Genomic DNA, 23,867 nt, shown 5'->3' with positions numbered 1-23,867 from the left:
TCCAGCTCTAAGATAGCATGAGGGCCAGAGGTGAGATTCGGCCATTGGCTTACAGGCACAAAAGTGAGCATTTGATCGGCAAGGGGGAGAGTAAGAACTAGTTGAGCAGCTACAGAACGAGGACCCATGGTCAGGAAGGTAGCCGTGGGCCCAGTACAAAACCCTTAGGCCCTCCAAGCCAACCTCACCTCTGGAAAAGCTATGGAACCTGCTGAGCAGAACAGCAAATAAGGTGACTTAATCCAAGGGCTTATGAAACGCTTCCTATTCATTGATCTACTCGCGTGGCCAACCACCGGCAAGGACACTCTGGTCAAATGGGCAAGAAGGGTGGGGGCTGAGGATTGTCAACAGGCAGGTTTTAAAAAAGATATAGGTACACCTCAGAATTGTTTTATTCTATACTTGCTTGCGGCTCAAGTTAAGTTAAACAAGAGACCACTGTATGTTGTATTTCTTGATCTGTCACAGGCTTTTGACTGTGGACTGTGTCAAACTTTGGTCGAAACTGCTTTCTAAGGGATGTCCTTCACAGTTGTTAAACATTCAAACACAATGGTTAAGTTCTGGCTGGACCAGCAGGGACATTATTACAGGTGGGTCAAGACGCAGCGTGGCCTACGGCATTGCTGCGTCTTGGCTCAGTTTTCATTTAACTTCTCTATCCATGACATTAGTAGTGCTTTTGCTGATATTAATACTAATCTTCCACGGCAAGGACAAATGCGACTACAATATGTCGCCTATGCCGATGACTTGATATTATGCGATTTAACTCCTCTGGGTTTACAGTGTGCCATATCGCCGGTCAACAGCTGTCTAACTGCACTGAACTTAAAGGTAAATGAGCAAAAAACAAACATTTTTAATTATGAAATCTACCAGACAGAGGAGCTTAAAGTCTTTTAAATGGAAGTTTATATTAAATCAGGAGTGTATTGAAGTGGTCAAGCAATACAAATACATTGGCGTGGTCTTTTTTAGAGAAACAGATCAAAACGGAAGTAATGAATAGTTTTCATTCCAACGCAAGCTGCAGAGGTCTAGCAGAATAAGTACTGAAGCAGAGTTAAGTGCATTCAGAATAACTTCCAGCATAACAATTATCTGTTTATGTGCTCCTGGAAGGGCTGGACCCCAACTGATTGCCATGGAGTGAATCAAATTGTTCACTGAATTTGGTTAACTGTGCTATTTTCCAAGAGCAGGAAATGTCATGTATGGCAGTAGTTCGTCTGGACATTGCAAGCAAGGGAGGATGTTTTTTTGTTTTGCAAAGGGGAAATGATTAGCCTCGTTGAGAGTTCCTTGGACAGTGCCTGTCCTGAAGGATGTTGTAGACAAGGTTGTTTTTGATAATGGTGCAGGACAAGGTGAGGGCTGTCTCCCTGAAGCCTTCTTGCCTATAACAAGCAAGCAGATGTTAGAGAAGGTGGTTGTTTGAAAGCGGACAAAACAGGAATATTATCTGCAGGACTGAAGCGGGTGGTGAAGAAGTAAGAATTTTCTCTAGTGATGTTGTCCAGAGCGGTCTGGATTTTATTATTGACAGCTTGAGACAACTTGTCAGCAATTCCTGTGAGCTGAGTGGATATTTGAGGTGGTGCACTCAATTCTTTGAAGATTTTAAATACTTTTGAGTAGCGTTAAAGGAAGTGCTCACTCTCTTCTGAAAGTATGTTTTTTCTTTCAATCGTGGAGTGATATCCTCTGGCCTGGACCGTCCAGACGAGGTTGCCTGTGCAGGACCGGGTCTACCCCCACCTTTGTTTCATAAGGTTCTTCTTTACTAGATCATGAGTTCATTGTCAAACCAATTATTTGCTCTTTACTATGGAGATTTGGGTTTTTCTGGATGGCTGGTGCTAGGACAACTATTGATCTCCTGGTTCAGAGAATACAGCGACTCATTAGGTTCTTGACCTGAATCATAAATGACTGTGGAGTGAAGTTTGGTGGAAGTCTAGCTCTGTTATCTTCCTCACGATCTAAGAGAAATAATGGCGGGCTGCAAGTGGGTGGTGCTGACATGCTAAGGCTCAATTGGTGATCTGACCATGGGCCCATCATAATATGGGATGCCGTCTCTTGAGGGATATTAGTTTACATGTTGACACTGGGGGCATGATCTTCTCTGTGAGTAGTTGCCTTAAACCACAAGGTGGAAACCAGACTATCCATTGTGTGCTTGATTTGGTTAACCTGTTTGCCAGAGTGGGAGGCAAGCCTGAATGTAATGTCTACTACAATCAGGACTTTTCCAGGCATAACCAAAGCATTACTGGGGAGGTCTGACCGAATCTAGGTGAAATCTGCACTCTAGCAAGAAGGGCACTATGACACCCTGATGGTTATAGACTGGATATATTCATTAAAGCATTTGCAGGTTAATGACTTTAGTGATGCATTGTTTGTGGTAGACACAATGGTAACCATACCGTAATAAAATAGACGAGGGCTAACCCCCCTCTGGGTCTGTCTGATTGGTTATTAGTGATGATCTTGCAGTCATCTGGTAGTAGCGTGAAAGGACTAGTGGTAAAGATGCCCACAAACAAAGTTAGGCTAAGATTTAGTAGGTCAATAGGGTAGTCTTTGATGGAGAGGTGAACATTGTCAGCATTTGTTTCACAGCTGACTTAGACTCTATTGTATGCAGGAGGATGGAGAAGCTGTATTTCTGGGCCTTAGTATGGTTTAGGGTTTTAGGTATTGCCTTGGGAGGGATGATAATGCAGTTGTGTAGTTCTAGGGCTGTGTACAGGACTCCTCCTACTTGTTTGTCTACAAAGCTGAGGTAAAGTGTCCATGTGTCACTGCTGGATTGGTTGGCCTTAGCATCACAGTTGGGAGATAGGTGTTGGGGCAAGAGTGACAGTCCTGATGAGGATAGGTAGCAGTAAAGTTAGCGCTGACTAGCTTGCCTGTTTGACTTGGAAGGTGATAGTTCCATTGTTGAACATGTTTATCGTTGACTTTTTTTTTTTAGGAGGAGGTGGATGTGCATTTCCCTATCTGAACCAGTTGTCAAAAAGTGGACAAGGATCATTAACGAGGCCAAGATGGTGGCTAAACTAAGTGTCTATATTTATATATATATATATATATACACAAGAGAACAACACAACAAACTGGCACTATAATGTATCTAGGAAAACTAAAGGAGTCTTCTTGTTTCTCGGGGTCCATCCCAGGTTCCCCCACAGGACACACAGGACTAAACTAGTCTGGGTTTAAAGGGGCTTTTGCAACCTTCATTCTCCTCTTCAAGGGGATCTCCCTGTAGTATCAGCTCAGCCTTGAGGGTTTACTGTACCTTTCTTCTCTGTACCTCCTCCCACCTGGATTTTCAGTCTCTGGCTAAAGAGTTTCCCCACACCCTTTCTTTCCTTGTATTCCCAAAGTCTTTTCTTCTTGGGCCTCAGTACAGGGATTAAAGAGGTTCCAAAACCTTTCTTATCTGGTCTAAAACTTGGCTGCAGAGACAACCAGCTTTTGCCTCCCTTGGGTTCTCACAGGGCACACTTAAAGGGGCATCCATCACCTTCCTGCATTTGTCCTCTTCACCACCTCTCTACTCCTTTTTAGGTCCTGCTCCTTGAAGCCACACCACATACTGGTTCCTCCTCCTACTGATGTCCTCACCTGGGGTGGCTAGTCGATAATGGGCGAGGGCGCGTTGCACCACCAAAACCTCGCCCAACATGGATGAGCCGCCCCAGCCCAGGAGCACTCCCTCGGCTGCTTGCTGCAGCTGAGGAAGCGCTCCTGGGCTGGGCTGAACTGTCAACAGGAAACCCGGTTTCTGTTTCCCCTTGACAGTTCATGCTCCAGGCGCACATGCTCAATGGGCAATGCAAGGCTGTGGTGTTTTGATTCCCCAGCCTTGTATGGCCCATTAGAGATACAGGCTGAGAAATTGACACTTGTATGTGCGTGGGGGTGCTCCTTGCCCCTCCACGCACATACACACTGGGCGGCTTTAACCGTAGTGCCAAGTCATCAGGGCTCTGGCTCCTGCTCAGGCATGAGCAGGAACCAGGAAGCCAGTTCCTGCTCCGCTGCCTGGAGCCTGCTGCAACATTTCGGAGGGTCAGGCTGCGCGCAGGCAAGATGGTTTTTTTTATGTAAAATGTGCCTGTGGAGGAGTTGCTGTATGATGTATGGATGTGCATGCAAATTAATGCTCTGTGTTGTGTGAATGTGTGCGCGAGCGTGTGTGTGCTGGAACGGGGAGGGTGGGCGTGGGGTTGTGGCAACAACACATGATCATTACTTTTCTTTCTGGGCACATATGATAAACCAAGCATGGTATGTGTTATACTTAACTAGAGTGAGTGGCATTTTTGGGGAATCCAATCTAGCTCATTGTCACTGTGGCATGACGTTTTTACTGGGCATCTATGATACGCCAAGCATATGTGTTATTACTTGGCTATTCTGTCATTTTGGGACAGCCAGTCTAGCCCTTTCTAACTGTGGCACAGCATTTTATTCTGGGCATCTATGATCAAGCGTGAAGTGTTATTATTTGGTTAGACTTACATTTTGGGGTAGCCAGTCTAGCCATGTCTTACTGTGGCATAGCCTTCTGTCTTGAGCATCAAGGATGAAGCAAACACGATGAGTGTCAGTATGTGTCTAGATTGGAATACATCAAACAGCCAGTTTAGACATGTTTTCTTATTGTGGCATGGCATTTTTCAAGGTAAAGCCAACAGGAGTATGTCTTTATGTGGAGTTACTGCCATGTATTGGCAGAGCCAGTGTGGACATGTTTTCTTATAGTGTGATTACTGACATCAAGTGCAAAGTATGTTCTTATGTAGGAATTCTAGCATACATTAGTGCAGCCAGCATTGGACATGTATGTGCACAACCAGTGTGAACATGTTTTGATACTGGCATATATTGTGGGCAAAGGCAGCAGGAAAATGCATTGGGAAATGCTTCTGTGCACTGTTGGTGATGTGTATGTATTGCATTTTTGGATTGCGGTTACCATACAAAACCAATTACAGCCAGTCTGCTTTTTTGTAAAGACAAGAAGGGGGTATCTGTACTTCTGCCCCAATATGGTTGGGTAGAGGCACAGAGTGTCCCATGCAAGTAGATTTAATGGTAGCAATGAACAAGCAACCAAGACTAAGCCTCAAGGGCAGTGATGCAGGCCAGTTCTTGGGTACAGTGGGTTCCCAAGCTCCCCCCAAAGGAATGTCCACACACTAAGTTGCGTGCTAACACAGTTCTTTTATTATATAAAATAAAGGTTCAAGTAAATATATATAGCAATAAATAAGACACTTTGTACTCAGGCAACACTAGCCTAATAATGGCAATTATATACACATCGATGTGTTACCACAGTATACTTAGATTCAGTAAAAACGCACCAACTGCTGACAAAAAGTATGAGAATTTACAAGCATTGTGTAACTTCATAGACCTTAGTGTAGAAAGGCAGGCAATATTCAGAACATTGTCAGAATGCTATCTTTAAGACCAAAAACGCATTAATGTCTGAGGATTCCCCCACCTGGGCGACCTGTAAGGAAACGTTAAAGTGTACTTTATCTTGTATTTTACAGCCCAGTCCAAATATGTTCATTAATAGTCGGTTTCTCTCCCTACAAGTCCCACTACCCCCAAGTACTTGGGGACCCACAGGAGAACAGTATCTAAGACTAATCTGGGACCACTGCATGAATCCTGCGTATTGAAGGTGGTCTTCCTCGTCACACTATCTCTGGTGCCTTGGCAAGCAAAGTAGTGGTGTTGTTTGGCTATATTCGAGAAGACCCCTCAAGGATGGATCTCCCGACCCCTTCCCCCACCCAGAAGTCAAAGTCACTGGGATATCGGAGTCGAGCAGAAGAAGGGAACCAAGCAGTATCGGAAAGGCAGCAATGTAGGTTGGTCTTGGTGGTCTCTGATGTCACGTTGCTACGCCAGCTGTGGTTGGCCCGGCCCACAAAGACATAGCTGTGGGCCTCAACAAGGCTTGGATGACGAAGATAAGTCCTTTGGTGGTTGTTGATTACTTTAAGAAACTACAGGTGCAGTGGCAAAAGTAGGTGTCAGGTTTCTGTGGTTCAAAGCCTTTCGGTTCTTCAGCGTTTCAGCAGCCGCACGGACCTCAGGATGGCCTCTGGCGACCTGGACACGACCACTGGACTGGACTACGGACCCTCACCAAGTCTGGACCCTCAGGACATCACCTTCAGCTTTTGGTGGCTGGAAACCCGCTGGCGGACACTACTCTGCGGGCAGCAACCCTGGACTTTCTCTGGCATGGAAAAGTGAATAGATGTCGTGGCAGCAGTGCCCCTTGAAGGTTTCTTCAGTTGGTTGGAACTTTGGCAGCTCTGGGTTTCAGGCAGCACTATGCCAAGGTACCCTCTCTTCCGGGCAATACTCAGCAGCTTGTCTTCCAGAGGTCACAAACACTCCTCCAGACCCTGGGCGACACAGATGGACTTCTTGGAAGCCAGTCCCCTTCTGGACCCATGAGACCCCTTCTCTGGACAGCAGGCATACAGGATTTGCTTCCAAGACACTTCGGGTGAAGAGCAGCAGTCGCACGATGGTCCCTCAACTACGGGAAGAGGTCACCTCTCTGGTTCAGTCCTTGGATCAGCACAGCAGCCTTTTCATTTGGTGAAGAGTTGCAGCCGCAGACTTCTTCCTCCAGCTGGACCCAGGGTGCAAACTTCAGATGATTTCAGCTTCATGCTTCAGGTTTCTGACTTCAGCTTCTAACAAGAAGGTGAGTGAGGGGCCCATTGAGATACAAAACACTCCCCATGGACTCAAGATGAGCCAGGCTCAGCCAGCCAATCGCACAAAAGTGAATTCATGCAGGCAGCACCCAATCAGGCTCACAGGCATTCCGGCCATTCACCCAAAACCAGGCACCCACAACACAGAATGTGGATTGGGGCAACTTCCCAGCCTTTCAGAGCACTTCCAGTTTCAGTAAGGGCTAGGTCGGCAGAATCTATGTGATCACTGTGCCGCCCATAACTGCGCAGACGAAAATGTCGATGGCAATTACGGCGCGGCGCAGTGATCAAATAGATCACTTTACCCATGTCCCCCACCCCACTTAACTTTATGGCGGCACACTTGTGTGCGCCGATGACTCCCCGCTATCCCTGCAGCGTTGGTTCCTCCCACTTACGTGGGTCAGAGCTGGCGCCACAGGGTGCTTTTTTTACTCTCTTGTCCTCCAACTCCCGTTACTGCGCTCAAGGGGAGCGGGGGACACCCCCGCAACTCCCGCTCTGCTTGGGTGTAGTAATGAGAGTCAGTATTTTGTGCATCCCCAAAGTCGCAGTTACTGCAGGGGGGCACTAATGAAGGTGACATTTTTGTATATTTCCGCTCAGGCATTGTGTCACACAATCAAAACCAGACACCCGCAACACAGAATATGATTTTACTCCATTCATATAGACTCCACCCAAGGGTGTGCCCACAACAACCAGTCTCTGGGAAGGCTCCAGCCAGTCTGGAAGGAAGCAGTCCCAGAGCTATATATGGTCCTTCCACCCAACAGCCATTCAGGGGAAGTGAATAGAGCCAGGGCTTCTCAGGATTTTGAGAAACAAGGCATTAAGCCAAAAGAAACCACAAGGCTACCGTAGCCATCTTGCCTTTGAGTAGTAATCCATTGATTCCTATGGCAGGGCCTGGGTATCCGAAAAATGGAGGATACCCAGCACCACTGTGATGTCAGCATGTAGCTGCCACCAGCGCATACCCAGCTCTGTTGGAAACACAGATGTGCCCAAAAAAAGCTATCCCATGGGTACTGTGCACCAAAAGGTGAAAAAGAAGAGCTGCACTGCAAGGGGACCAAGTTGGACTCCTGTGCAGAAATACACACAGAAAACACCAACAAAGTGGTGGCAGGACAAAAACAAAGAGGCCTAGCCCCTTCAAAAGCATTTCCAGAATCACATGTTTACCCTTCAGTTTTTCACAGCAAGTGTTCTGTAGGATGCACCATTTTAAACCAATATTTAAAAAACACTTCTCATGGGGAAAATACCGCCAAACGTCCCTTGGTTTGTTTCGAGCTGCCTTTATACGCTCGGTTGCATTGGCTAATCAAATGCTTTCTGGTTCTCTGTCCTTTCTTGGTTTCTGACTTTCTTTCTTTTACCCTTTTGTTTTCTTTTCTTATCAATTTCCTTCATTTGCAGAATTGGTTTTTATATACGCTGTTAATTATTTGCCTAGATAGTGTATTTCTGTGTTTACTTATGACGTTTGTATATTGTAATGTTGGAATAAAAATGTAAACCGAAAAAATATATATATATATATGCTTGTTTGCTCTGGCATATTTGTTGGAAATATTTATGTCATCCAATTAAAGAAATTCACCAGCCGCCCCTAACCCCTGAATTGGGCCAAAAATGCCCTCACCTACCTTCCTAATCTTACTATCTGGGGCATTGCTAGCCTCTTTGTGTTCTACAAACTCCTCTTGATCCCCCCAACCATCTCGTGCTCTACTGATCCAACTTTCTCCTGATGTTTCCAACCAACCTCCTCCTTGATATGTACCTCCCTCTCTAGTTTCCACCTTCTTCCAAACTTCCTCTCCCTTCAACATACCCCAAGCCGCTTCCTTTGCCAACCTCCTCCAAACTATTCCTTTACATCCCAACCTCATAAAAAATCCTTCCTCACCCTCCAACGTCCTACAAAGTCCTTCAATTGCCTTCCTCCTCCAAACTACTCGTTTATATCTCCATCTCCTTCAAACACCTACTGCACGCTTTTACTCCAAACATCTATCTCGCTTGACTGAGACTGTGAGCTTGATAGCTGTGTGTCTTCTTCCCTCGGGTTGCATTTCTTGTATACATCTGCACTTGTTGATGTAAATGAGGTCTGTGATTAGCTGGGCTTGGTTCACCTGTGTCTGTTTTGGAACTTTGGCATTGTGCCAAGTCTTTAGAAGGCAGACACCATTTTGTATTTAACTAATTTTCCTCCGCACAACCACAGGCTCCCCGTGGTGTCCAATGGGCGTACAGAGATCTTAAGAGGGTGTGTCTGGGCTCCATTGTGTTCTACATGAAGGTATGCATATTGGGAGCCTTTTTTGTTTTGGCTATTAGGTGGCACTGCGCCACCTATAAGCCAAAAATATTTCATTTGAGTACAGCTAAGGAGAAATGGCACATGATGACAAAAAAAGCATGCAGGTGGTGTTTGCTTATTTACCAACTCAATTAATGCCTACAGGCATTCCCACCCACTTCCTGCCCCTCCATTCCCAAAACACATCCTCCTGTGTATTAGTATGAGGCATTTGCCAGGCCCTACTATTATATGCCCAGGTACTCGCACCATTTTGCAGATGATATCATTGAGGGCCAGTTAATACCACTATGGCAGTGCCTCGCAAAAATGCCTTTCCCAGGCCCACACAAAACTGTTGGCATTGCTAGGGCTTGTTAAATTTGCCACCCATTCCCTGCTAACACTCGGAGCTGCAGGGAACCAAACACTGTTACACTGACCCGCAGTGCAAGTCCCCAAAAAAAATGTGGTTTTGTGTCTGTTGTCTGTGTGTGTAACCTTTTGAAAGCCGTAAGAAAATCTGGTGTCTCTATTGTCCATGCAGGCTTGCGGTGTGTTAGGAAAGATTTCTTAATTGTGGGTAATTTACCTTCCATGTGGCAACCCCTAAACTTTTTGCTGTTGTTTTCACCATGATCTAGACTTTGCCAGAGAAGTACAGCCTTCTGCCGCACTCCTCTGGGCTTTCGCTCCATTCTTACGGGGAAACTGACATGCCCTTAAGACAGTCAGTACCGGGAAACGCTGTTTTCCGTAGTTTCTTTATCATGTTGCAGCTTTCGTGCAACATGACACAAGAGGGCACTGTAAGCTAAGTTAGTGCTCTCTTGGGTCTCTAGTATTCTACAGGCCCTAGATACTCTGTTTGGATTGTAAATGATCGGTGCAAGTGAAACACGGACGGGAATGGTGGCAGCGATAATTTCTTGTGTTTTTGAGCTCCTTTTGGCATTTTAAGCGCACTTCTCGCGCTTAGCCCAAAATGGTGGCCTGGCTCCCAAAATGGCCAGACCACGAGGCTCCTTTGTCCTGTCCGCTGACCGTCTTGCCCCCTTCACCTTCCCCAGGTCAAGCCGATCCGGGGCCTTCCTTATTTGGGCATGTACTTTCCCGCGAAACACAGATGCTTTCGCGGGCTTCTACAGGCCTTGTGTGTGCCTCCAGGATGTGGGCTGGGATGTCTGGTCCCAATACACATCCTGGGTGCCAGAGAGTCTAGTGTGGTGTGAATGCCTGGGATCACTGTGGTCCGTGATAGGTCCACGTATGGTGTGAGTGTTTGATGAGCGGATCTCCCATTGAGTCCCCTCCGTTTTGGCGCAAAGGGAACTGTGAATAAGAGGGGGCTGGAAACGCCACTACCATGTCAATCTCCTGAGTTCTCACGAACAAAGGAATACAGGAGCCAAGTATCCTGCAACCACGAGGCTGAACCGAGGAATCGCTGGTGACCCGCTGAAGGACTGCTCCTCTGCACTGCTGTCGCCTTGTGAAACCCTTTCTACCTCTGATCGAACCAGAAGGCCTGTACTGATACTTCGACCCTTGGAATAGCAGGGACAGCTATTCTCGGCATCTTCACCATCTCCTGCACGTAAGCCTTCGGAAGTGTCTCTGGGCCATCCAGCAGACTGACCAGCCTACCCAGGAGTCTTGCTCTGTAACCGCCGTCAGGTTGTGCTGTATTTCGAGTCCTTCTCACTCTCACACGATTCGTACACTTGGCATTCCCAGGTCTGAAGTGAGTAGTGTACATTTGGCTGAGATACCCACGGCCGCTCTGTTGCCCTGCTGTGGTAACAAACTGTGCGGGTTCACTGCATTTGGGACGCCCTCAACTCCACTCTGCTGCTGCAGAATCTACACGACGATGAGATGTCCCCCACTCCCCTGAACCTGCCAGCACTGAAACTGACGCGGAGGAGCCTGGGTCTGCTTGCATCGGGGACCGGTGAGTAGCATAGCTAGGAACTGGTCGTCCTCCTGCAGGAGCCCATAGCTTTTCCCCGCTGTGTCAAACAGCACGCCTTTCCGTACTCACGCTCTGCTTCTGCTCACAGTGGAGGCTGTGCTTGAGTCGCGGAACTCTGTTCATCTTCTTTTGTGCACCGAACTGAGCTGCCTGATTCCCTCAAAGAGACCCCCCTTTCTGCCCGTTGGCACCAGCATGTACAGGTACTTTTGAGCACAAGGCTCCACTCTTCGTAGGGCTTGGACTTCCTTTTAGTTAGGTTCCTCTGAAGGCGGACTGGGTCTAATCATTATTTTGCACTGCCTGTTTTCCTCCCCTTCTAGGTGCACTACACATTTTGTGCATCTAACTCTTTAGACTTGTTTGTATTTGTATATATATTGTATTGGTTTAGTATGTGTTGGTTTACTAGAGTTTTATTGTGATTTCTCGCTACGGTCATTGTTGCAAAGGCCTTGGAATAAATGTGTATATATTTTTAATATAACACCTGTTTGGAGTAATTTGTAAGTGTCCTTGCTTTGTGTGCTCATTGCGGGCTTTCAGTCACCCTCACCCCTCTTGAGACCTAGTCTTGACCGCCATGATTGCTACCCTGATTGGTCTGGCTTGTCCAGAGGTTACTCTGTTCCAAGTAACTAGGTTGGCCTTCTGAACCTCTGCGCCTCCAGGACAGAGTTCAGAAATCCGTCTTAACACAGTGCGAGCACGATAAGAAATTCTGATGTCTGAGCAGGTTCGCCTGGCAGGTGGCAATGGAAAAGGGTGAAGTACCTCCGATGTCTGAGTAGGCTGAGCAAGTACTATATGATTATGGGGGGTTTCTATGGCGTCTAACTGGGCATTTGATAATCATGTCAGGGAAAATTGACCCTCTTGCTCCAGGCTCTCTCTTGCAGGTGGAATTTAGTTCTCTTAAATTAATGGTGTTTGAAATGTCCTCAAATTTAAAACGACCCAAAATACTTTCTGTTGGGAATGGGGGTGGGGCGGGGGAAGGGGTTTACTAATTGCCTGTTCTGGCTTCCACAAATATAGACTGTCCCCCGTAAAGGGATAATGACATTTTCTACCAAGTGTCTAATTTGTTGGTTGTTTTGTATTGTTGATGAATGTTGGGGGAAGGGGTTTGGGTAGAATGTTCAGGTTTGACTAAAGGCCTCTCAAATGGGCACTAAGGAGGGATGCTGCATGTGGCCGTTCCCTACCCCTTGACAGGAACTAAGGGAGGATGACCAGGGGGTCCTCCCTTTAAACCCCTTCCCCATCATCCACTAGATCTGGGCTCCCTTTAAACCCCTTCCCCATCATCCATTAGCTCTGGGTAGCAGCGTGGTCCCATGGTCACCCACTACATGCCCCCTATGCCCCCAAGTCAGCTAGGGGACTTTGTCACACTGATATTGATAGGTGTATGGTCTTGTGTGGCGAATATGATTTTCGGAGCCACTGGCCATTCATTCATTTGCCAGGTGCAGAGGAGGATATCACTTTTTATTCTTTAGCATTGGTCGCACACTAGCTATCAGTGCCAATGGTGTTTTGGCTTTCCTGTAGAAATTGCTATTTAAACTGTCTTTTACTTCTTTTAGTGCTGGTACTGGCAGGGATATGAATGACGAAACAGAATGTTTGAGATTGGCTAAGGGTCATGGTGGGATTCTGGGTGATATGTATGCCAGGGGGAGTCTGTGGCCCAAGGCTTGATACAGTTAAAGAGAGTACTGACAGCTAAAGGGTGTACTGGATTAGTTCCTAAAGAAGATAGGGAATATGTAGCTAGAGATACAGGTAGCAGTTTAAAATAACCAGCAGCAGCCTACAGGGTTAAAGGGCAAATGCAATTTGAAGGACAGTCCTAGTGACAATTAACATTTATTAAGAATACAGGCTTAGTGAAGTCAGCAATTTCTAAGAATGGATGCCTAAAGATCTGATGCAATTTTTAAAAATACAGGACTCCACTCTTTCCGGTCCGTTTCATGGTTCAATTTTTTCTTTGTGAGAAGATATCATAGGGTGAACATTGTGCTTTACGCTTTATTAAATGGAGACAACGCATTTTTTATGAATACAGATTTAGAGTCAATATTCTAGAATACAGGCCTAAATCCAAGCAAGAGATCTGGCAGGTGTGTTTTTTTGTGGGTTATGTACAGGACAGGCGTGGGGTGGAAAGGAGCTGCTGAACAAGTGGAATGCCAGAGCGAGCACGGTGACCCCATGAGAAGGTTAAAGAACATGATAAAGACACAGGTTAGAACTGACCTCAAGTGTGGAGGAGATACATACTGGAATTCTATTAGCAGGGACAACAGGGACAGATTACACGCTGGCGCATGCACAACATGCTACACTTGATGTTGAGGCTCAGAGGGCCTTACTTTTTATCATCCAGGTTCGAGTTGGCCTGATAGTAGCCAGCCAGGATAAGATCATGCTTCAGACTCCACAGATCGATCTATAAGAGGAAAACGAATGTCAGTAGCTGAGAGTGTGAGGGATATGTAACAATGGGAGTGCAACCGGCAGACACAAAGAACAATTAAACGATTTACAAAAAATTGAAGATTTGTGAGAGAGCATGGTACACGAGGGTGGCACCTTATACCATCAGAGGTGGTCTGGCAAAGAGCAGGGCTACAATGATCAGGGGAAAATACACAGATACGTGCAATGCAGGGAGATGGTACTACATAGACCCAACCCTAACCCAGCTTAGATCCTTTGTGGACAAAGGTAACATGAACATCCCAGCTCACCTGGTTCAGTGCCACTTCAAGCGCTAGGGACAATGAGAGGTGGTTGTGAAAAAGTGGCACGCAGTCAGTTATGCACAGGCACTCGGCACGCCCACCCTGAGGCCGGCGGGCTAGCAGCACTCCATTCACTGCTCCATGTGGATAGCGGGCAGCGTGGAGGCACATCTTCATGTACGCCTGTGTAGAGATCTCAAGCTCACTCATTTTCCTAGAGACTCCTACAAAAAAAGAAGAGACCAGATAAGAGGCGAGATCTGGCTGCATCGTTTGAACCACACGGTGCACATGTAATATCCATTGACGTCTATGGCCACACTGCGCATGTGTCTATTGCAACACTTAGTGAAGTTCTATAGCCACATTGCCTGATGGTACAAAACTACTTTGCATGAGGGTTTATTGGAAGAATTAACAAGCATCTAATGCCAAAACAGTCTAGAACAAAGAACGAAGATATACATCAACAGTGCATTTGAGCAAGGGTCCACGGGAATATGGGTGTAAAAAGGAAGGGTCTACGATGGTCACTAAAAATGTCTGTGGTCACATGATTGCATTGGATATATGACCAGACTGCACAATGGTGTGTGATGCCACAACTATCAGGAGGCTATAGCTAAACTGTGAAAGGAACTACAACCACGCTGCTAATGATCCTTGGCCACATTGCATGTAGATGTAAAGCCATAATCCACAAAGGTCTGACCGGGATGGGTGTCAGGATCTTCCAATACACTGCATCGGGGCGTGTGAAGCAAGAAAAAGGAGGGCTTAGACGCAGGTTGGCCATAGGCAGCCACTACATGCTCACCTTGAAGCCAGCAAACCAGCTACATGCATTTTTACAGTCTCACAACTTAACCATGTTCTGCAATGCCCATACCGTACTCGGGTATACAGTCACACTTCAGGACCGCCTATAGCCACACTAAACGTGGATGCATTTACTGCAACGCGTGTCCCAGAACAAAGCTCTATGTTCACAAGTTCTGCAGTGTACCATCTTAATATTGTGTTCTGCTATACTGTAGAATAACGTCAACAAACATTTTTATTTAGACCGTTTTAATTCAACATGCGTTTAAGTATGAGGGGCTTTAATTCCTAAATCCGTAAATCATTGCTGGACCCCACCCTGCAGAATAAGGTAGTAAAAATCCGCCCCAACGGGAGAACAGAAAACGTCCTGCCACCCCAAGAATGTGAACCTACTGAGGAACACATATTAGAGAAACGGACCTAGCAAAGCGTCCCCATCACGTAATGTACACGTTACGTTGCACGCAATGCACTCGTGTCTAATCACGTCACTACACTACCTCGTGATCATTTAAAGAGCGGGGAGGCTGGTGGACTCTGGAGTAACCGTCGAACAAGAGAAATTATTACATGCTAACACGGGCGTTTCTCAGTGATTGAAGGAAACGTGGCTGTGTCCCTTGATTTTTCCAGGTGGATTTGGGGATTCTTTTTAACAACTTTATTTAAGGTCGGTTTTAACAGAGTAATTACACAAACTTGTAAAAAGACAATGTTAAGGTTGTATCATGATTACTGCTCCCCAACCCTTTCCCATTAATGACACTTTGATCAGTCTGTGGTGCGGTTCTCCCTTCCTCTAGGAATGTAGGGTGAGCTCCGCCAGCTTCGGTTTAAAGGTGAGTGCTGGGTATTCATGGTCGTATTCCAACACAGGGGGCCAACAGTCTGTGAAGCGATGCAGGTCTCCTTCTCTTGCAGCTGTGACCAGACTTTTACCCACCCCATCGCTAATAGAGGCCCCTCCTGCAACTTCCATTTCCGGGCTATGGTGGTTTTCGCCACCAGTAGGAGATGAGTTACCAGTCTCGTGGTTAGTCCTTTCATTGGGTAGCAGTCTGCCAGAGGAGCCCCCAGCAGAATTACCTCTGGTCCATTGGTAATCTCGCGATGTGTGATTGCTTCAATGGTCTGGAGTACCTCTTCCCAGAATCTTCCAGCTATTGAGCATTCTCACCACATGTGGAGGTATGTACACTGCACCCCACATTGTCTTCAGCACTCTTGGTTCCCTGCCTGAGCTCTTAAAGAGATACAGGCGCTCCGGGAGTAGTACCATCAATAGAGTAACTTAAAGGCATGGTCTAGTAAACATTTTTATTTAAAAAATACATAGGCAACATAAAGAAAAATTACTAGCATTCTCTTTTTTAAAACTTCCTATGTAAAATTTTGAGCTATTCAAGCTCAAAATTCGCAAAAGCAAGCACATGGGCGCATCCATTTTGTGAAATGGATGCCCTCCTGTGCTGGCTTTTGCTTTTGCGGCACTAATGAAGGAAAAGCCAGCCAGCTGTAGTAACCAAAAGCTACCGCTGGGTGGCTTTCCCTTCATTAGTGCTGTACGCGGAGGACGGAGGCCAGAGCAGGAAAGCTGCAGCTAAATCTCGGTAAGTGCTATTTATTTAAAAAAAAAAAAAATAAGCACTAGCTGGGTTTTTTTTTCTAAGTTTTCCAGGCTGGAGGAGCCCAGGAAACTTAGAAATAAAACCGCAGCTTTAAAAACGTATTTATGTTTGCGGTCGCTTTTTAAGCGACCAAAAACATAAATACAACGTTATTGTGTTGGAAAACGCTGCGGTTTTTCTTTCCAAGTTTCTCAGGCTCCTCCGGCTCGGCAGTAATGACAGGGACAGCTAAATGGGGTGGGATGGGAGTGCCAAACCTGCGCTATTACTATGTGGCGGTGCAACTCGCAAATACAGTGGCGTGGTCAGCCCTCACTCACACAACCCGAAATGGGTGATCATAGAACAAGCCAGATGCCTCCCTGCACTAAGTTCCCAGCTGCGCGCCTCAGGGTCAGCCCACAGGCACTGGAGCACCGGAGACCCCAGGGGAGCACCGGAGACCCAAAGTGAAAGCCACAGCAGGCAGAAACACAACGCGGTTGTATCCTCAACCATCCCTATCGTTAGGGCCCCTGATTTAGGATAATTGATGGATAAGCCTGCCACCTGTTCAACACAGTCCAGTTCGGCCAGGGATTCCGTGGATTCCGGTTGGGAAGAGATACTATCAGAGAGAGAGAGAGCATTACGTCGTGTGCCTATAGGGATACCTTGTATTGTTCGCCTTCAATGTTGGCTCCTCTCATGGCGGATTGTTGCGAATTCTTTGGGCGAAGGGTTCCATTATTAGGGCGAAAATAAGCTGGGAGAGGGGACATCCTTGTCTTGTCCTGCATGAGAGTGGAATTGGGGTAGAGCGCTTCTGGTTCATTTTCAAAGATGTTTTTGGGGATTTGTAGTTGGCTGGTATCATTTTTCAAAAGAGAGGGCCAAAGCGGAATGCCTCCAGGACGAATGACCAATCTATTTTGTCGAAGGCTTTGGTGCATCCAGGGATAGTAGCGCCATCTCGCTGTTCGTCGTTGACCTCACTTCGATTAGATTGATTGATTGCCGAATGTTATCCCCAGTGCTTTTTCCCAAAATGAACCCCGTTTGGTCTGTGTCAATTAGGTCCGGGAGGGTTTTTGCCAGTCTGTTGGCCAGAACCTTGGAGTATATGTTTGCGTCTATGTTCAGTAGCGATGTGGGTCTGTAGGAAGCGCAGTCTCTCGGATCCTTCCCTGGTTTCAGTAATAGTATGGTGGTCGACTCTTGCATTGACAGAGTTATTGTCTCAGTTTCTCTGAATGAATTAAAGAGATCCGTTAGCGGGTTTAGCAGGGAGGCTTTGAAGAGTTTATAGAACCTGGGCAAGAAACCGCCTTGACCCGGGGCTCTGGGTTTCAAAGCTTTGATTACTGTGTCTGCTTCCTCGGTTGAGTGTGGCAGGTCTAAGGCCTGCCTATTTGTTTCCGAAAGGTAGGGAAGGGCGGCTTCCGTGACATATTGTTTTTGCTGGTCCCCTGACCTTTGGGAGGCCATCATGGTGCTCTGTAGGTGTGCCACAGCTATCTGTAGTTTGGTGTTTTCTGCATATTGGGTTACCCCTTCCAGGTCCTTCAGGCCAGTAATATAGTGGCAGTAACGGGCTTTCGCCAGTTTCCTGACTAAGAATTTGTTGGCTTTGTTGCCGTTAGCATAGTAACATTTCTTGGTTCTGCTGAGTGTTTGAGCTGTGTCTTCTGCATAGTGCACTTCAAGTTTGTTACGGGCGAGACGTAGAGCTCGGCCTGCCTTGGGTGACCAGCCTTTTCGGTGTTTTACCTCCGTTGCTGCTATATCGTTCTCCAGGGCTTCTCTTAGTTTTGCGCATCGCTTTCGGTAAGCCGTTGTGTGGGCTATTAGCTCTCCCCTTATGACCTTCATTGCGTCCTACGTTTTGGCGATTGTCGTGTCCTCAATGCGGTATTCTACAAAATAATTGCGGATAGCTGTAGTTATTGCATCTCGCAATGCCAGGTCGTTTAGTAACGGACCGTAGAGGGCCCATTGAGGTCTTGTCAGCAGGTCCTGGTCGTACACCCTGGAAGTTAGGATTATCGGGGCATGGCCGGAGAGTACTTTTACCCCTATTATTGTCTCCTCTGTGAAGGAGAGCAGCTGGAGGCTAGCAAGCATTAGGATGATATGCGAGGAGGTGCGGTGCACGTGTGAAAAGAAGGAGAAGTCTTTGGTATATGTGTTTAGGACTCTCCAGGTGTCTACCACTTTGCAGGTTTGAAAAAAGTGACGCAAGAAGGCCAGAGCCATTTTGAAGTCTTTTGGTGCCTGTTGATGAGATTTATCTGTCAATGAGTTTGGGTCTCCGTTGAAGTCTCCTCCCATTATTATGTGGCCTTCCAGGAATGGCTGAAGATCTGTTTCTAACTCTTGGTAGAAGTCTTCATGCTTCCCGTTTGGGGTGTATATTGAGACTAGGGTGTAGAGCTGTCCAAACAGCCAGCACTTCACCGCGATATAACACCCTTCTGGGCTTTCGAGAACCTCCAATTCTGTAAACAGGACTCCTCTGGCAAATAAGATCGCTGTACCCCCTCTTTTGGAGCCACTGGACGCCAGGTAACGCTCTACTCCTTAGGCGGTGGAAGTCGGCTGGGACCAGGTGGGTCTCCTGGAGGAAGATCACTGAGCCTGACAAGTCTCTGAGCCTGCACAAAATTGACTTTCCTTTGCTGGGGGTGTTTAGGCCTCTGGTCTTGAGGGTTATGAAGAAAAGCTTTTGATGGGTCGGGATGTCCCCCGATGGGTCTGCCTCATCTACCGGTGTGATATGATATGATAGTTTATTTATGTAGCGCCTATACACAATGTGTTTCAAAGCGCTTCAAGGCAAGGGAGGGAAGAAGGGAAAAATACAATGACATTCTTATATGGCCATGAACAACAAGAATGTGAAATTAATTATCGTACTCGGCCTGGTGACATTTCAGATATTGTAAGAGCTAAAACACATATAAGGAAGGGGGTGGAAGGGAAAAGGAAACAGACAGGCGACTACCGTACTAGGCCTTTTCTGGCAGAGCCGGAGATTACAAGAGGGGAGGGGGAAGGGGAGAGAAGGGGGGAGAGGAACAAAACAAGCAACTATCGTACTAGGCCTGACAACATTTCAGATAGTGCTCCACGGGGGGGGGGGACAGGTAAGGGGAGGGGGAGCAGACAGACAATTGTTGCTATCATACTAGGTCCAAGGACAATTCTGCTAGAGTAAGTGCCTAGAAAAGATGAGAAGGGAGTGGGGGAGGGAGCGGAGAATAAAAGACAGTGGGCCTCATTACGAGGCCGGCAGTAAGGGGTTAACAGCACCGGTAAGGATGCCGGTGCTGTTAACCCCTTACCGCCGCATTCCGAGGTCCCTTAGCGGGAGTCGCATAGGACCAGGGAGCTAATAACGGGCCCGCTATTTGCGTGCCCGTTATTAGCTCCTTCCCCATACCCATTGAGCCCTATGGGGGCTCGAATGGGAATGGGGAATGGTTTTCAGAATAGGGACGTACCGGGTCTTCCAAGGTTGGAATGACCCGGTAAGTCCCCATTCTGAGAACCCAGACACGACTTTGGAGGCATTTGCACCATGGCTGCCTCCAAAGTCGTAGTGACCCCCAGTGAAAGGGGAGAGCAGAGAGGAGAGGGAATACAGTTGCAGGGGTCAGTAAAACACAAATGTTGCAGAAAGGAAATGTAAGCAAGGATTCGAGATGGTTGATGATCACATCATGAAAACTGGGCCACCATGCGTACGAGTTGGGAAGGTGAAGCACAAGAGTCAGTGGGGGTCATTCCGAGGTGGGCGGTAGGGGATACCAGGTACCCGTAAGGAGACCGGTGCCGGTAATCCCCTACTGTCCAATTCCGAGGTCCCTTAGTGGGAACCGTAAGGGACGCTTGGTCGGACCACACGTCATTTACGGGTCCCGCTAAGGGATCAGGGCGCAAATAACGGGCTTGCCATTCGCGAGCCCGTTATTTGCGCCCTCCCCATTCCCATTGAGCCGTATGGGGGCTCAAATGGGAATGGGGAATGGTTGGTGCAATGGGGACTTACCGGTCCCACCAGGGTCGGACTAGACCGGTGAGTCCCCATTGCACCACACCAGACTCTGTCACGTTATTGGAGGCAGTCATGGCGCAAATAGCGCCATGGCTACCACCAATCTCGGAATGACCCCCAATGTATCCAGAGATCAGATGAAACAAGGTTACCATGCGTACGGGTTAAGAAGGTGAGGCACAAGAGTCCAAGTGTCTAGAGTCAAATCAAGCAATTGCATGATGAAGACAGAAAGACAGGAAGAAGGTGGCACAGGTGGTGAAGACAGAAAGACAGGATAAAGGAGGCACAGATGGTGAATACAAAGAGTGGGAGAAGGAGGCCTAGATGGTGAAGACAGAAAGACGGGAAGAAGGAGGCACAGATGAATACAAAGAGTGAGAGAAGGAGGCATGGTTGGCGAATACAGAAAGATAGAAAGAAGAAGGCATAGGTGGTGAAGACAGAAAGGCAGGATGGAGGCATAGACGGTGAAGGCAGAAAGAGTGGGAGAAGGAGGCATAGATTGTGAAGACAGAAAGACAGGAAGGGGGAGGCACAGATGATGAAGATAGAAAGAGTAGGAGAAGGAGGCATAGATGGTGAAGATGGACAGAGTGGGAGAAGGAAGCATATATGTTGAAGACAGAAAGACAGGAAGGAGGCACGGATGATGAAGACCGAAGGAGTAGGAGGAGGCATAGATGGTGAAGACAGGAAGAAGGAGGCATAGATGGTGAAGACGGACAGGGTGGGAGAAGGAGGCATATATGGTGAAGACAGAAAGACAGAGGAAGAAGGAGGCACAGATGATGAAGACAACAAAGACAGGAAGAAGGAGGCACAGATGATGAAGACAGAAACAGTGGGAGTACGAGGCATAGATGGTGAAGATAGGAAGAAGAAGGCATAGAGGGTAAAGATAGAAACAGAAGAATTCTTTGGAAGAATCCAAAGGCATACTGACGGGAGGCCCCTCTACCCCAGACGAGGATCTAACAAATCCATCACCCTCAGGAGGCTTCAGAGAAGACCCCAAAGCCCAATGAAACTCCTGGGGGGTCTTGGGGATTAGGGGGATTCCATTGGGGGGGATTCCATTACTGTTTAAACCGGTAGTTATTCTGTCTGTCCGTTGCAACCAGGGTTTCAACTGTTTGTGAACGTGTAACATTTCCAAGAATATAACTTTGAGTGAAAACTAACATACTGTTGGGCCTGCTGGGCATTGAGCCGGAGAGAGTGTACACTCTTAGGGCCAGGGCGAGCTGCGCTGGCTCTGAGCTATTCTGTTTTAGTGTTCGGAAGCTACGAATGGTTCCGTTGAGGTCCGGGGTTGCAGGGCTTTGTGGGAGAGTTCGATGAGGATGTTCATGACTTGAAGGGTGAGTATTTTGTATTCCCCCGGCGCGCCACTCTAGCCCAGAAGTTTCGTTGGGCTATGGGGTCTTCTCTGAAGCTTTCTGAGGGTGATGGATTTGTTAGATCCTCATACGGAGTAGAGGGGCCTCCCGCCAGTATGCCTTTGGCTTCTTCCAAAGAAGTGATTAGACATAGCTGGCCTTCAAAGGTGAAGCTGAGTGTTGCCAGGAAGAGCCAGCAGTATTTTATCCTCTGGTTTTGGAGGAATGCTGTTAGGGGTTTTAGTGTCTTCCGTTTTTTGTATTATAGCTCTTGCCAGGTGTTGGTATATTTGGATCTGAGACCCCTGGTAGGTTAGGTCTCCCTGTGTGCGACTGGCGGCCATGATATTCTGCTTAGTTGAAAATAAATGGACCCAGGTGATTACATTTGGGGGCGTGTTTGCCGGGGACCACCTGCGGTCGCATAGCCTGTGAGTCCGATCTAATAACAGAGATTTGTCGCAGTCTGGGAGGAGTGTTTGGAAGAGGTCCCCCACGTATGTTTGTAGGGCTTGGTCCGTAAATGTTGTTGGGATCCCTCGGATGCGGATGTTGTTCCTTGGGGCCATGTCTTCCATATCTTTTTGCTTAAGTGCCATGTCTTTGCTGTTAACTTCCAGGGCTTGCACTTTCATCTGGAGCTCCGCCAGTTGGGCTGCGTGGTTTAGGGTCTGCTCCTTCATTTCGCTAACCCTTTGTTCCACCTCCCCCATGCGGTTGTCGAGGTTCTCCACCTTAGATGATATTTCCGTCATGCAGTTCCTGAATTCTGCTTTTATATCTGCCAGAAGGGATTGTATGTCTTCCTTGGTGGCCTGGTGACCCATAGACCTATCCGGCGAGTAGGCTATAGCTCTCCCGGGGTCTGCTTTCTTGTTCCTGTCTTGCTGCAGAATAGTGGCAATGTCTTTGCCTTCTGGGGCTTGGGTTGTTTGGCCATCCTGGGTGGGGATGTCTTTGGTTGAGGGTTTGGGCCGATGTGAGTGCTGCTGCTGTAAGATGTTTATTTTGTTACCTTTCTACCATCCCTGCGAGGTGTCCGCATGGTTTTTGGCAGGGGAAGGGCACCTGCTGCTACCTGGTGATCTGTAGGTCTCTATGCTGTTGGTACCACCAAGGAAGGGTGCACTATGGCATGCTGGTACTGACACCTACTTTAGTGCTGAGTGGCTCGGCCATCTTCTGTAATGTTTAGTGGCCTTTGGTATTTTTAGTGCCTCTGCTGGACAGCCACTGGTGTCTGGTGGCGTCCGGTGTCCAGTGGTGTCTGGTGTCACTGTGGCTCTGATGCCTGCTTTGGTGGTTAGAGGCTCAAAGTGCCTTTCTTAATGTTTAGAGGCCAGTGGTGCCTGTTGTGCTTTGGGGGTTTGGTGCCTTCATTAAAGTATAGATGGCCCCTGGTGATGGGTGGGGGGAGGGAGGGCTCAGTGCTATGCTGGGGTTAGGTTTGCCTCTCCTCCCCCCTGCCGTCTCCTTCTATCTGCTGATGGTACTGCTTAAGATGTCTCTGTGGCGGGTGGGGTTTAGAAGAGATCTCGCGAGCCTGCTGTGCGCTGGGGGTGGAGGGTGGACTTACTTCACTGTGCCTCTCGCACTGGTATCCCTTCGGTGGCTGACTCTTCGTCCTTGCCGGTGGCTGCCTCCTCTTCCTTGCCATGTCTATTCCTCAGTCCGTCAAGAATCTCTGGGGCTTGGCGCTGAAGGGGCAGCTGCTTTCCGATCCTCTCCTGTCTTCTGTGGGCGAGGGATGCCGCGAGCAGCTATGTGCGTCCCCCGCCGGCTCCTGAAGTGTCACTGGTGCTGCGTCGGTGGTCCTATGCTATGGGCAGGTTTCTCAGCCCTCCAGGGCTGTCTTCACCCATTGGGACCCACGCCGTATTCCAGCAGCCTCTGGATGCACCGAGGCGTCTTATTTCTGCGTTTAGCTTGCAGATGACCTCTCGGTGCAAGGGTCTAGCGGTGGGGGCAGGATAGATTAGCTCTGGTCCCCAGCTCAGTGGGATGATCCCCTCATCGCTGTCAGCATCTAAGGTGGCGCAGGCCTTGTTAAGACGGATTTCTGAACTCTGTCCTGGTGGCGCAGAAGTTCAGAAGGCCAACCTAATTACTTGGAACAGGGTAACCTCTGGACAAGCCAGACCAATCAAGGTAGCGATCGCGGCGGTCAAG

General features: G+C 47.8%; 1 protein-coding gene across 3 annotated transcripts in view; it reads right to left on the bottom strand.

Annotated features, from left to right (window-relative positions):
- EMC9 (ER membrane protein complex subunit 9) overlaps positions 1 to 23,867 on the bottom strand; it is an 83,117-nt gene that overhangs the window by 33,552 nt on the left and 25,698 nt on the right. For 2 of the 3 annotated variants that reach the window (XM_069634002.1, XM_069634004.1), the window contains exons 2-3: positions 13,834 to 14,051; positions 13,456 to 13,532 (exon numbers count right to left, since the gene is read on the bottom strand). In XM_069634002.1, coding sequence (XP_069490103.1) covers positions 13,456 to 13,532; positions 13,834 to 14,037 — 281 coding nt within the window. In that variant the 5' untranslated portion in view covers positions 14,038 to 14,051. Of the gene's footprint in view, positions 1 to 13,455; positions 13,533 to 13,833; positions 14,052 to 14,967; positions 15,057 to 23,867 lie in introns of those variants that run through there. The other variant, XM_069634005.1, reaches the window with a different exon arrangement.

This window comes from Ambystoma mexicanum, chromosome 13, assembly GCF_040938575.1.
Source record: "Ambystoma mexicanum isolate Mex_15411 chromosome 13, UKY_AmexF1_1, whole genome shotgun sequence".
Classification (NCBI taxonomy): domain Eukaryota; kingdom Metazoa; phylum Chordata; class Amphibia; order Caudata; family Ambystomatidae; genus Ambystoma; species Ambystoma mexicanum.
This window is presented reverse-complemented; position numbering and strand designations above follow the sequence as displayed.